At 52.0% G+C, this 13,892-nt stretch overlaps 1 protein-coding gene across 1 annotated transcript in view; it reads left to right on the top strand.

Moving 5' to 3' along the window:
• Col5a1 (collagen type V alpha 1 chain) overlaps positions 1-13,302 on the top strand; it is a 152,651-nt gene extending 139,349 nt beyond the window's left edge. Inside the window, 3 exon segments of the mRNA XM_050154925.1 lie at positions 2,528-2,596; positions 6,061-6,294; positions 10,671-13,302. Of these exon segments, the coding sequence (XP_050010882.1) occupies positions 2,528-2,596; positions 6,061-6,294; positions 10,671-10,817 (450 nt within the window). The 3' untranslated portion in view covers positions 10,818-13,302.
• The last annotated feature ends 590 nt before the right edge of the window (positions 13,303-13,892 follow it).

The raw sequence follows: 13,892 nt of genomic DNA on the forward strand, positions 1-13,892 counted from the left end.
GCTGGGGATGGAATTAAACTAAGAGACCTTTCTCACCCGCCTTGGCGCTTGGCCCTCTCCAGCCAGCCGCTAGTAGCCAAGCTGTCTCTGGGGCTGGGTCACATGGGGTCTTTACAGACCCTGCACTTTGGCTCTTTGCTTCTTCCAATGTATGAACTACAGGCTGGGCCAGAGCTGCCCTGTCCAGGATGAAAAGACCCTCTCCTAGCAGTGCTGGGACATGAGGTTCCAGGGCCAGGAGCAGCTTTGAGCGGAAGTCTGAGTTAAGCCTGTGCTCTCTGTCTCTAACTTGGGAGAAACTGCTCCTGTACAATTGTGTGACCTTGACTGATAGATCTGAAAACAACAGGGAAAAGTGGAGGATTCTGGGGGCCCCGGCAGACAGGACACCTCATTTTCCCAGCAGTCTGTTCTGTCCTAGCACCCACCCAGCTCAAGGGGGGCAATCAATAGTGTCTCATATCTCTTCCTCTCCCCACTTAACATCTGGACCTGGGTCCCAAACTTGGACTCGATAGGACCAGCTCAGCCCCATCTAGGCCCAGGCTATCTGTAGGACTCTCTTTTCCCACTCCTACAGTGAGTCGGTCCAGAGACAACACCTCCCACCCATGCCCTGAAAGTACAAGAGGCAGCTTTGGGGCAGCCTTTGTTCCCTTGTCATGGAATATTACCTAACAGCTCCAAGGACCCCGAAGACCACAAGTCCCCAGTGAAGACCTTCACACACACACACACACACACACACACACACACACACACACACACACACCTCTTGTATGACTTTTTCTGGGGAGACAATGATGAACATCTTTTCACCTCAGATAGGGCACCAACAAAAGAGCAAAGAACAAAAAATTATTTTACCCAGGTCTAGCTGAGCAAAGCTATGAGTTTCTTGGGGTCACTTCCAGGGGCTTGGGTGACTCAAAGGCAGAAAGACCTCTGCCCCAGGCCTACAGCTTATCAAAGATGTATCATTGGAATTCTGTGACTGGCAGACAGTGTGGCTGGTCAGAGAACCTCTTCTTCCCATGGTTTTTATAGCCTTTGAAGGGGCCTTGTGTGTCTTGTAAGCCGGAGCAGGTTTCTGAGACTTGTGAGTTGTGTTTACTTTCTGAGCCTTAGTAAGCTTAGCTATAGGAAAAGGTGTTTCCATCTGGAGGATATAGCTACACAACCAACATTTCACCCCTTCTTCTGGCTCTAAGAGTGTTTCCACACCTTCTTTGTGATGTTTCCTGAGCCCTAGAGGGTGTGATAAATATGTGTGGTTATTTTCCTCCATCTGCGGCCACTGTGTCATGAGAGCAGCCCCATAGTCTCTGTGACTAGTTACGTGCCTCTGCAAGTCACCTTCTGAGACAAAAGAATAAGCTTCCTCCCGTGACCAGCCGAGACAGCAGCAGTACTGTTAGAAGGCAACTTGATAGAGGCGTCACAAACATTAACAAAGCAGTGTAGTGGCCTCCCCGCTAGAGCCTGTCATCTCCCCAGCCATGGGCTTTCCCCCTGCCTTCCAGTTCCGGATGTGAATTCCCTTCCAGGAAGTGGGCCTTAAGCCTATTGAAAATCAGCTGGTTACACCATAAAAGTTGTGTCACTGTGGCAGCAATGTGCACATCTTGTCTGGCTTGTTGGTAGAATAGCCTGCAGGACACATAACTCACCAGGACTGTTGGGGACAATTCTCCATCCACCCCTCCCCCGTAGGCTATTTAGTACCTCCTAGCGCTAAGGAAGTCAACCAGAAGGGAGGGAGCTTCCGGCTCAGTCTCAGCCTGGTTTTCCCATGGCCTGCAGGCAGCCAACACGGAGAGAGCTTTCCACATGGCTACGTACTCAACTTACGCCACACTCGTGTACCTTATGCACACACACATATCATACAAACACGTATGCATATATACATATACTGTACATACATACATACACACAATTCTGCAGCTCCCACACAATGGGGCTGCCCGTGTTGCTGCAGTAGCAGGTGCAGCTGAAGACCCCCACCCGCTATGTCTCAAGATTGAGAGTGGGATGTGATGTCCACACATTGCACGCTGGCTGCAACTTTCCCTGTCACCGACACGAGACTCCTGCATTTGCCGTCTGCTGCCCCATGGGTACCTTTTGGTCACTTGATGCCCTGGTGCACACGGGCTGCTAGGGTGTGGTCTGCAGCCCTGGCATGACTGTGTTGACATGTACTTGGCCACTGTAGGGCTCCAGAGCCGTTGTCACCCGGTGTCACTGTGGTAGGGTCTCAGCTCTTAAGGGAAGCGTAGGCACCTTGGCAGAACACAGGGGCTGGGAAAGCTGGGAAGATCTGTCTGTGGAGGCAGAAGTAACCCTTTCCTTTTCTGTTTCTCTCCCTCCCCACCATCCCTGCCTGATGTGTAGGCCAGAATCACTTCTTGGCCCAAAGAAAACCCAGGTTCCTGGTTCAGTGAATTCAAGCGTGGGAAACTGGTAAGGTGACCCCACGTCCTTTGCAGCTGTCACTTTAAACCCGCCATCTCCTATCTTGCAGAGTAAAATGGCCCGCTGGCCCAAAGAGCAGCCTTCCACCTGGTATAGTCAGTACAAACGGGGTTCCCTGGTAAGTGGCCGCCTCACGCTGCCTGCTTGCGGCTCGGCCTGGCTCTCGGTGCTGCCTGGGACTGATTGCAGCTGGGGCCACACCTGCTATAATGCCATTTAGGCCAACTTGCTCCACACGCCTGACAGCAAGGTCCGATGGGTGTGATGGACCTTCCTCTTGCCTCCTCTTTCACCCAGAGTTCCTTCCCTCCTAGAAGTAGGTGGATAGCTTCCCACTGAGATTCAGGGCACCCACAGCTGGAGGTGGGAACTCCAGTCACATGCCACTGACACATCTGTCAACCCGGCTGACGACATGCATAAGTCCATGGGCACAGCCGATTAGGTGGTTCACTGAGGGTCTGTCCAGGCTGCCGACATTCACATCCTTCTCCTGGGCTCTGGCTGTTGGCCTTGAAGTCTCCACTTGCCCCTCAAGTATTCGTCTGTGTTTAACTCATGGGAGGTGTACTCAGAACCCCATCACCTTGGAGGTGAAAAGATCTTAAAACATCAACCAGAAGGGTCCTGTGGCCAGCACGGAGGCCAGGAACTTGCTTCAATTCATTCATTCCCACTCAAAATAGGACATCTTCCCCTTAGCTCTCTGAACCTTTCCTAAAGCCCCATCGAAGCTCTGTGACACCCTGCTGGACTCCAGGTTCCGGTCCCGAGTAGAGCCCACACACCTTCTTTGGACTCTCCTCTTCCATCTAGTGGGCCTCACCCTATGGGTCCTTGCTCACACAAACCCCTTTTGGGCTTCCACTGCGTCTCAATGCTGCACCAGCCTCCACCTTTAGCGAGCACAGAGCCGTGTACACCCAAGCTTTCAGTGGCTTCTGGGACCATCCTCTCTGTCATCCCTTTGCCTGGAGGCATGTCTGGTTGGCTGTCAGGGTCCTGAGGTGCTCGGCCTGTGCACAGAAGCTGCAGGCCTGTGTTCTTCTGGCTCCAACCCCCACAGCCTTCTCTTTCCTTGCTGGGAGCTGGGCTTCCTCCTTGTTGTTTCTTCTCCTTTGCTTCTTCTGCTTCCTTCAGAGAGAACCACTGGTGCACAGAAGGACCTGTGGGGAGGGAGGCCTAGTGAGCAGTGGCAGGAGACTTGAGGCAAGAAGGGGGTAAGATTCCCCAGGTCTGAGATCCACTGGGTCCTGTCTGCTTGAGCTTGGCCTGGCTTCTCCCCTTCCAAGATGGCTTCCACCTGATGTAGTCCAGGTCCCCCAGGGGGCACCCACCACGAATCCTTGCTGAAGGAGCAAATAGCCGTAGAATACCCATGTCTAGGTATCCCCTCTGATCTTTTCCTGAGCTGGCTGCCAGGAGCAGGGGTGCAGGGACCATCCACGGCAAATCAGCCTGCCTCCAGGCTCCAATGCCTCATTCCCAGCTCCCAGTAGGAACCACAGTAACTGGAGGGCAGGGAAGAAGCCAATCTCTTTCTGAGCTGCCAAAGATGGCTGGCTGCTCACACTGAGACGGCAGGAAATGCCCCAGGGCAGGGCCACTTGAGGACTGGGATCCAACGGGGATAGTACTGGAGCTTTGGGTCCTTCTGTGTCTGGTGCCAGCTCTGCCTCTGCTGTGGCATGTGTCTTGTCTCGAGTCAGTCACGTGACCTCCCAGGAACGCCAGATGACCAGACCACTGGTTGGTATGCATTTTCCTCTGAGAGTCTGATTGTGGGATTTCTTGAGCTGCCTCCAAGGGAATGCAGTTTGCCGGAAGCTTGGGGACCCCCATGGTGTCCTAGTGCCACGGTGGGAAGGACAGGGTCTTGGCATGGCTTCTGAATACATGGGTTCTGAAGTTGTCACTGTTTCCTTGATCACTGCGCCCTGTACCAGACCCAACATTACCTCAGGGTTCCTTTACTGCCTCGTGTCCTTTGAAGTGGCCAACACAGAGCAGTGTTAGAGCAGCAGCCGCCGGAGATGGGATTACCAGAGCGAGACACGAACCTCTGCCAGCCCCCTTTCCTAATGAAAAGTCATTACAGGACCTGCCCAGCTGAGCCCTTTAGTCCTTGCCTGCAGAGAGGATTCAGTCACACCCAGGTTGGGGGAGCTAGTGGTTTGTCCCACAACTAAGAATTTTACACCCCCACTAATGCTGACACCTCAGAAAACTCCCTGTGAGAGAGATGTAGAAAATGAGACCCTCCTCTCGGGATGCCCATGCCAGACTGCACCTAGCAGAGCAGAGTGGCTTGAGATACTGCTGACACTGTGGAAGCCACTTAGCAAGTGGCATTCTCTTTACCTGATGCTGTTCCTAGTTTGCTGTGGAGAGTGGAGCCTTCCAGTGAGGGGTCCTGTCTCCAGAGACCCGCGTTTCTTGCTTGCTATGGCCCGTGGTCAGCAGGATAGCTTGTTTGTTGTCTCAGAATCCCTACAGAAAAGGACACCCTTGTACCTCCGGGGTACTCCCGGTCACTCAAATTCCCACACACCTCAGGTCCTGCTCGGGCTGGTTCATCATCCATCCAGGCTGCGCCATTCTCCAAGGTCTCGTGGCAGTTCTAGCTCTTGAATCTAGCAGATTCACAAGGTGGTTCCATGAACACCCTGAACACTCAGCAGGTGGCCTTCTATTTTCCACAAGAGGCTATGCCACCTTCCTTTGCTAAGCACAGTGACAGGGACAACAGGCTGAGCTCCTGTGCTTGTGGCATACATGTTCCAAGGACGATGACACACAGGCCCGGAACACAGGATACACATGAGCTGGTACACATAGCCTCAGGGCTGCGTTCAGGAAGCAGTGAGGAGCAGTGGCAGAGCTGTGACCAAATGTGACATTGTAGCATCTCCTGCCATGGCTGTGTGCCCAGGAGAGAGAAGAACTCCTGTCAAGGCTCAGGGTCAGATAGAACACTCAAGAACTATCAGGGCAGCAAAGGGTGTGGTCACCAGAACCCCAGGAGCTGTTTCTACTCCTAGGCCTTATTCCCATACATTTGATCCGAGGAAGTGAGACCTTGCCTCTTGCTCCCAGCACCCTGACTCACTGATGGGAATGTGGAGCCGTCTGTGTCCCATAGACGAGAGAGCAGGTTTTAACGGAACATACGTTCATTCAGTACAGTCAAGCCAGGCAGACCCGGCCAAGTAGGGAGGAGGTGGTTGGCTCCTCAGACATGGCCTGAAAGCTAGAGACGGAAAAGAGGGTCAAGCGCAGGAAAACCTGATCCAGGCAGGCTTCTGGAGGAAGCAGTGCAGGCGCTGGACCTGGAGGGTGCTGGGTGAAGGGTAATAAGCAGACTGTCAGTCCCTGAAGGAAACAGGGTCTATTTTCACTTGACTCCTGATTCCAGAGTTCCCAGGAGATTCCATGTGCTGGACTTTGGAGCAAGGAGTCTGGAGGTTTCCAGGCAGTGGCCTCAGGGAGATGGGCTTGGGTGAAGCCCTCTGGATGTGGGCAACTCTGTGGCCATTGCTCTATCTCCACCCTGCTGATTCCCTTGCTATACCCACCCCCTAGCTCTCCTATGTGGATGCTGAAGGCAACCCTGTGGGCGTGGTACAAATGACCTTCCTGCGGCTGCTGAGTGCCTCCGCCCACCAGAACATCACCTACAACTGCTACCAGTCAGTGGCCTGGCAGGATGCCGCCACAGGCAGCTACGACAAGGCTATCCGCTTCTTGGGCTCCAATGATGAGGAGATGTCTTACGATAACAACCCCTACATCCGCGCCCTGGTGGATGGCTGTGCTGTGAGTATCACATGTGCCCGTGATGTCACCTTGTATGCCCCCTTAAGTGCGTTGCTATTCCTTCTGCGTAGTATCCTGAGCTGTATACTGGGGATATATTGGAAGCCAAATATGCCCCCAGGCTGGCAATATCAGGGTGTAGCTGACTTGGACAGGTCCGGCTTGGAGTTTAGAGACCACTTCTACTTAAGTAGCTCTTTTCTGGGCAGGGTGAGAACCCAGACTGGGCACCTTTGTGTGTATGGAAACATGTGTCTGTATTTGTATGTGTGTGCACTTGTATGTGTTAGTATATGGGAGTGCCTGTGGATGGCACAAGTGATTGTCACTCCTGTAAAATTACAAGGTTTTTCACTGGCTTTAGCTTGCCAAGTAAGTTGAGCTGGCTGGCCATTGAACTACAGGAATCAGTAGCCTTCACCTGCCACATACCCCCAGCACCAAGATTGCTGGCATGTGCCACCATACCCAGCTTTTAGTTTAAGGATTTATTTAATTTTTATGTGTGTGAGTGTTTTGCTCACATGTATGTCTGTGTAACACAAGAATGTCTGGTGTCTATGGAGGCCAGAAGAGAGCATTGAATCCCCTGGAACTGGAGCCATGGATGGTTGTAAGCCACCATGTGGGGGCTTGGGATTGAGCCTAGGTCCTCTGCAAGAGTAACAAGTGTTCTTTACCACTGAGCCCTCTCTCTAGCCCTCACACCCAGGCCTTTAAAATGTGGGTTCTAAGGATCATATTCTGGTCTTCATGCTTACATGACAAGCACTTTGCTGATGGAAATGTCTTCCCAGTCCAGCACTGGACTTCTGAGCAGGGAGCCAACCCTGTAGAGGAGCTCTCTCTACACCTCCTACGGCAGGGCTGGCCCAGAGAGTGTGGAAGTGTGGAGCTAAACCACAAGCTCTCCTGACCATAGCCCACACTGACCGTCTTCTCATGGGGAGGGCTATTCTATCCACAGCACCAAGCATCATATGAGCTTTGGCATCCTCAGCATCCGCAGATGCCGAGGCAAGTATAAGATGACGGAAGTCCACTGGGCTAGAGAGGGAGAAGCAGCCCCCTGCTGTTTTTACTTCTGAAAGAAAATCCTGCCTTGGAAAAGGTGGGGGAATAATGATTCAGAACAGAAAAACCCGCTGATAGAAAAACCTGGCTCTGTGTACTGGGAGGGACAGACCGGCAAGACAGCGGGCTCAAGGCAGTCCAAAGGGAACAGAAAGCAAGACTTGCTGGGGTGGCCAACATGCTCTCCGCCCCCAAACCCCGGAGAAGTCCGGCCACGATTTGAAAGGTCACGATCCTCTCATTCAATTGCAGGGCTCCTTCAGGAGGTTTTTGTCCTCCACACGCAGGCCAGTGGTGCCAAGGCCTGCCCAGCCCTGGGAGGCCAACTTGATTCATTTTGTAATCACAGCCACTGAAATTGGAATTCCAACGCTGGTACTGTGTGGCTGGGTAGCCTGAATGAGGGGGCTGCCAAGCGGCTGGCCCTGCGGAGGGGCCGGGAGTCACTCTGCATCAATCCCGTTGTTTGTGCAGCTTTGTGCGCCCCTGGGGGGCCGTTGCTAGCTGGCGATGGTTATTTATGTCTCTTCTTTAACTGCATCCCTCTCTAAGCGCTCTGATAATTGGAGCAACGGGGCCCCACAAATCCATGTGAAATCGCCTGCCAGCTCCACACATGGTGGTCCCGGGAGTAGGGGAGAGAGACCCACTCCCTGCTCATTCCATACAGGAAGGGAGTGGGGCCTGCTGTAAGCCTGTAGCTTCATGACTCACTGGTATACAAAAACGGAGACCCTGTCACTGACCTCACATGATTTCCCAAGACTATACCACCTTCCAGGGTCCAGGAGAGGCCAGGCTGTTGACCTCGTGTAAGTCTGAATCATGGAGCAGAGCCCAAGATAACAGGGCCTACATGAGGAGTAGCCAGTTCTGGCTCCCTAAACTGGCCAGGAGGGTGAGGGTCTCAGCTACCCCACAGTTAGCTTCAATGGGCATGAAAGTCCAGCCCCTGAAGATACCCAGATTTTTTCCCCCTTCCTTTTTTTTTTTTATTGAGACAGAATTTATTTGTGTAGCCCTTGCCATCCTAGAACTCAATCTGTATGCTGAGCTGGCCTTGAACTCACAGAAATCCACCTGTCTCTGCCTCCTGGGGGTTGGGATTAAAGGCATGGGCCACTGCCCCTGTCTTTTTTTTCTTTTATATTTTTTATGTGTGTGATGTACATATTTGTGTATATGCATGTTTTACATGTATAAGCACATATTCACGTATGCATGCACTTGCGTATATACATGCTCACACGCAAGCTTGTTTGTGTATATGTATGTGTGTGCGTGTATGTATGTACACATGTAGAGCCCTAACATTGGAGTCTGTTGGGAATCATGAATATTTATTACTGGGGCAGTGTCTCTCAATCAAATGTAGAGCTCACTGATATGACTTGTCTTGCTAGCTCGCTCACTCTGGGATCCCATCTCTGTCTTCCAAAACTGGAATTGCAGGTGGGATGCCACATTTTTATGTATTTCTGAGGATTCAAACTTCTCTTCATATTTGCATAGTGAACATTTTAACACCTGAGCATCTCTCTAGCCCCCAGATATATCACATGGTAAGTTTTAGTGCAAGGGTATGACCACCCATCCCTGGCCAGAACAGCCCTCAAACTGGACCGTGTTCTAGTGCTGGGTTCCTGGTGGCAAGTTCCTTCCGTGTTTCTCAAGGGACAGCCAGAAAACCATAGATGACAAAATCATCCAAGACTCCCATTGAAGAAAAATTTGCAGATTCTGAATCCACTCCAAGTCAATCTGGATGGGCAGAGCCTGCAGTGTTCAAATGCTCCTGGGCTTCCGTCTGTCCCTAGCTTGGCTTTGAGCACAAGACAGAGGGGTCTTATCAGGACAGCTGTGGGTGGGCGGGGCCTGGGGCGAGTGGACGTTGAGAGCAGTGAAGACCAGACACTCGTGCCGTGCCAGGTAGAGAAGGCGCTGCCCACTCCCGCACTCACCCCTGCACTCTCAGCAAGCCCTCCACACTCCAACTGGAGATGTCAAGCAGCCGTGCTGTTGTAACAACATAACCTGCAGAGCTTAGCAGTTTTACACAAAGAAATTTACCAGTGCGCTCAGGTCTGAGATCGGAAACCTAAGAGTGGCTTCCTCTGCAGCTGTGGCTCAGGGTGGCTTGAGTTGGTTTGGCCATGGCCACCAATGGCCATCACCTAAGTGGCTTACAAACCATGGGAGCTGTCCACAGTTCCGCAAGCAGGAAGTCCGAGGTTGGGATCGTCACCCCTGGGTTGTGCACAGTCGCCTTCTTGCAATGTTATCACGTGGCAAAGACAGAGAAGGTCTTCATGAGGGAGCCAGTCTCACTCATGAGGGGTCCAGGGGGTCCATCCTCATGGTCCAATCATCTTTTCAAAGCCCAGCATCCCACAATCACCTTGAGTAATTGGGCTCCCATTTGAATTTGGGGTACCCATGGAGAGGAAGGCCCTGCAGCTGGGCACCAAACATGAAAGATTCAGGACTGACCCAGGGTCAGTAGAGAACCCTCTGCCGGGCTGCATCCTGGTATGTTATACCCACAAAGGAGATGCTTGCTACCCATCTGCTTTCTCCTCGTGATTTCTCCAGGGCTTGCACAGTGGAGCGAAAGCCTTCCCAGGCCAGACACAGTTGCATGTAAATGCAGCCTACATCCATGGTAGTGGAAGCCCTGGCATAGGACAGGTGGCCAGTGGGTAGCCCAAGATTTGCCGTGCAAAGGCAGACATTGGGCACCATTGAAGGAAGCTGACAGAGTGGGTGAACCAGATTTTTCTTTGTGATAAATGCTCTTGACACCCAAAGTTAAGCTTGCTTGGCAGTGGGGCCAGAAGTACTCATGTCCTCCCTATATTTTGGGTTGAGAGGGTTGGCTCTGCTGGCAGCTCCCCCCATTTGCCTGAGGCTCAGCCTGCTTTTCCTAAAAGAGCTTTGTCCTGCTCCTCTCAAAAGTGCTGATCTGATCACAGGAGGGCACAGACTGCTTGGGCCCTGCACCATCATGGCCCTTCTGTGCCTCATTCTACCCAGTTCTCTCTGGAACAGGTAGTAAGGAAAGTTCCCTCGCCTGTCCAGGAGAGGCCTGGGATTGCAGCTCTTGTGTGAAGTCTTACGGGAAGTCCCATCACCTCTCTGCTTGGCCATGTTTCCTCAAACTTGTTGTTCTTGGTGGCTCAGGGAGTTGGTAGGGTCTTGGGGCAGAGGGGGACCTGGGTCAGGGGTGGTAAGTGACCTAAACACCTTAACCACCACAAGAAGCCCCCAGTTTTAACTGCCTCCACCTTCTTCCCCCTTCCTAGACCAAGAAAGGCTACCAGAAAACGGTGCTGGAGATTGACACGCCCAAAGTGGAGCAAGTCCCCATCGTGGACATCATGTTCAACGACTTTGGTGAAGCCTCACAGAAATTTGGATTTGAAGTGGGGCCAGCTTGCTTCCTGGGTTAGGAGCTGCTGAGCCCACCGGTCTTCAGAGCAACCTCGTGACCTCAGCACCCCAGCTGTGGGTGTCCTGTGCACGGCCCATCCCGGACAGTGAACGTTTGTCACCCCTGACTGCCTGACTCATCCGTGCCTCGGAGGGACTCTCCGTGGCCTTGGACCCCACACCCAGAGAGAACAAAGGGAAAGAGCCGTGTCCCCCACGGAGCCGAATCACATGACCTAGCCACACCACAGCCTCTTGCCAAGCTGCAGGCCCTGGTCCCCAGCTCTCCTGATAGGTTCATCAAAGGCGTTCATGGACTGTTGGCAGGGAGTCAGGGTGGGGCAGTATTTGGAAATCACTTAAAAAGATGCAACTTGAAGATATGTATCGCCCCTTGACCTTCAAAAGATGCTCTGAGGTGTTCCTATAAAGGTCGCCAAAGCCTTCTTTTTTTTTTTAAACACCCCACAACACATCCACTCAGAGGCCAAATGTCATTCCACACGTGCCTTTCCGATGGATTAAAGGTGCTTATGTTTTTGTGAGAGTTTTAAGTAAATATTTGTATTGTATTGTTATAAATGTTAAGTGTGCCTGGCTTTCAATCTTGCATGGAAACCCAGCCTCAGGCCCATGGGGAGTGTGGGCAGCTGGGACGGGGCACCAGCTCGGGTTTGCAATCCGGCTCTCTGTAGAGGGCATCTCCTCACTCCTCTCCCCTCCCCCACCCAGCAAGAAAGTGCAATAAATTGGAAATTTGCTCAGTCGGCAAGAAGCTGCATCGCCACTGCAGGTGCCTGGGCCCTTTCCAGACTTTTAATTATTTTTTTTCTTTTTGATTAGCTCTGGATAATTTTTTATGGGGAGGGAAAAATAGGCATTTGAGATCCTGCCTTTCCTACATGCACTCAGATTAAAACACAGGCTTAAATTAATCCTGATTGCTTCCTTTTTCCGTGTTTCTTCCTGCAGAGGCTGATGGGACAGTGTCCAAAGCTTGAGAACCACGTGTTCTGTAGATGATAAGTAACTATGAACATTGGTGCTGATTTTTTTTACACTTGTCTCTTGTGGTGCTATGTGTCCTAGAGGCTGCATTAGGGTGCCCGCCGCGCCTCCTTCCCCCACCTGCCTTTATCCTGGCCATTTTTCTACATTCTGAAATTTTGCCAAGGACCTAACAATCAGATCGGTGCCAGAGACCTTTCTTCCTTGAAGGCACCCCGTGCTCATGATGGTGGGGCGTCCTTCCCGAAGCCTGAATCCCCTTCGGGCTCCGCTTATTTCATTTGAAAACACACGCGCAAAACAAAGACCTCCTGCATGATACATTGCGTATCCATGATTGTGTTCAGTTGCTGAATGTTCGTGGTGCTAATTTCTGTGTGCGTGCCAAGGATGGGATGGAAGCCACTGGGTGCCCACGCTGATAGCCAGACTGCCCTGTGAGCAGCAGGTGGACTAAGAGATACACGACGGACTTTGTGGCTCCAGGGCTGCTGTTTGGGTTTCCACCAGAGGGGTGTTCGGGGCGCAGGTGTCAGTTCTGGGGTCGGGGTGGATCCCTCTTCCTGCTCCTCCAAGGTGTGTGTGATGGAGAGGCTGCCTTCTGGATGCAGAGGTCTCCAGGACCAGCAAGAGAAAAGAATGGCTCACTGTGAGTCACACGCCTGTTGTGCCTCTCCTTCCACCGTAAGGAGGCTATGGTGCCCAGGGAGGCAGCCACCATGCTCCGGTGCTCCTGACCCCACCCCACCCCAAAGTGAAGGAAACCACAACACAGCACCCGGGAGTGACCAGGATTGATGAATGCCGCCAACAGGCATCCCCGGGTTTCCTCAACAACAAGTTTTACTCTTGCCAAAGAAAAGCCTGGTCTGGAGGTTGCTTCTGAAAGCCGGGATACCATCGTGAGCCAGGGACCGCTTGCTGTGCGTGCCTCTGCCTGAGAAAAGCCATATTGGAAGACGGCCATGTGATGCCCTGTGGATTCTGTGTAGGTCATGTGATTCGGTGTCTGCCTCTCTCCCCATCTGGTTTACCCTTTCACCCTGTCCCATTCTTCTGTCAGTTCCCCTCCAAGTTGCAATTTGTATTGAAGTCCAAAATGTGTCCTGTTCTCCTCAGTCCACTTCACCTTCAATATTTTACAATAAAATTACTTCTTATATTTGCAGAAACGCTCCTGGCATCATTTTTATGTCTCTGTTTTCTCTGGTGTGTGCTCTCTCTCTCTCTTTCTCCATATATATATAATTGGGCAAATGGTGGCGAAAATACACACAACAGAATAAATAAACGGAATGCTGTGATAAAAAACTATAGGACCTTGGGTCCTTTAAAATTTCAGGCCAAAGGGTACATTGTAAATTTCCCAGAGGTCCAACTGGAAGCCTCAGAATTTCACTTCTCCACAGGAAGAGTGTTCGAAAATATTTTAAAACCGTGTACTAAAGGAATCCTTGTAACAGTGTCTCAATAAAGGAGTTTACTGTTTACATCTGAGACTTGACCGGCTGTTTCCTTTGCATGGCCAGGCCCCCTGCCACCTGATGCTTCTGTTGGCTTACAGTCCCAGACATTAAGAACTATGGACTAGGGGGTGGTGGTCTAGGAGGGGTAGAGAATGGGTACAGGCTGTGACCTCATGTTGCTGTGGGCTCAGCTGTGGGCTGCTTTGTATCCATGAATGGGTATTAGGGTGTAGCCAGTGCTGACTTCAGAGGCCTTACTTTCCACCCTGGGCTTTTGACACCCGGAGGGGACGTGTCACCAAATCCATCAGGTGACACCCTTTGCAGCTAGATAATCGGGTCACACTCCTTTCTGTTTGTGGCTGGAGGAGGCACAGGTGGCTCACCTCAGCCAATGACCTTCCTTCAGCAAATGGGGCCTGTACCTCCCGCTTCTGAAGGAGCGGCTCTTTTGTATATCAGCAGTCGTGGCAAGCATCCCTGCAGGTCCCGCTGTCACAGCCACCGGACTCTCCGGAACGTGTACCATCACTCCTGGAAGCAGGCTTTGCTACTCTGAGCCACCTCAAGGGATGCCTGTTACCAGCGAGCCCCAGGCCAGAGGATCTCAGTGTGGTTCGC

This window comes from Alexandromys fortis, unplaced genomic scaffold (genome assembly GCF_014885135.2).
Source record: "Alexandromys fortis isolate MF-2015 unplaced genomic scaffold, M_Fortis_MF-2015_v1.1 scaffold_72, whole genome shotgun sequence".
Lineage (NCBI taxonomy): Eukaryota > Metazoa > Chordata > Mammalia > Rodentia > Cricetidae > Alexandromys > Alexandromys fortis.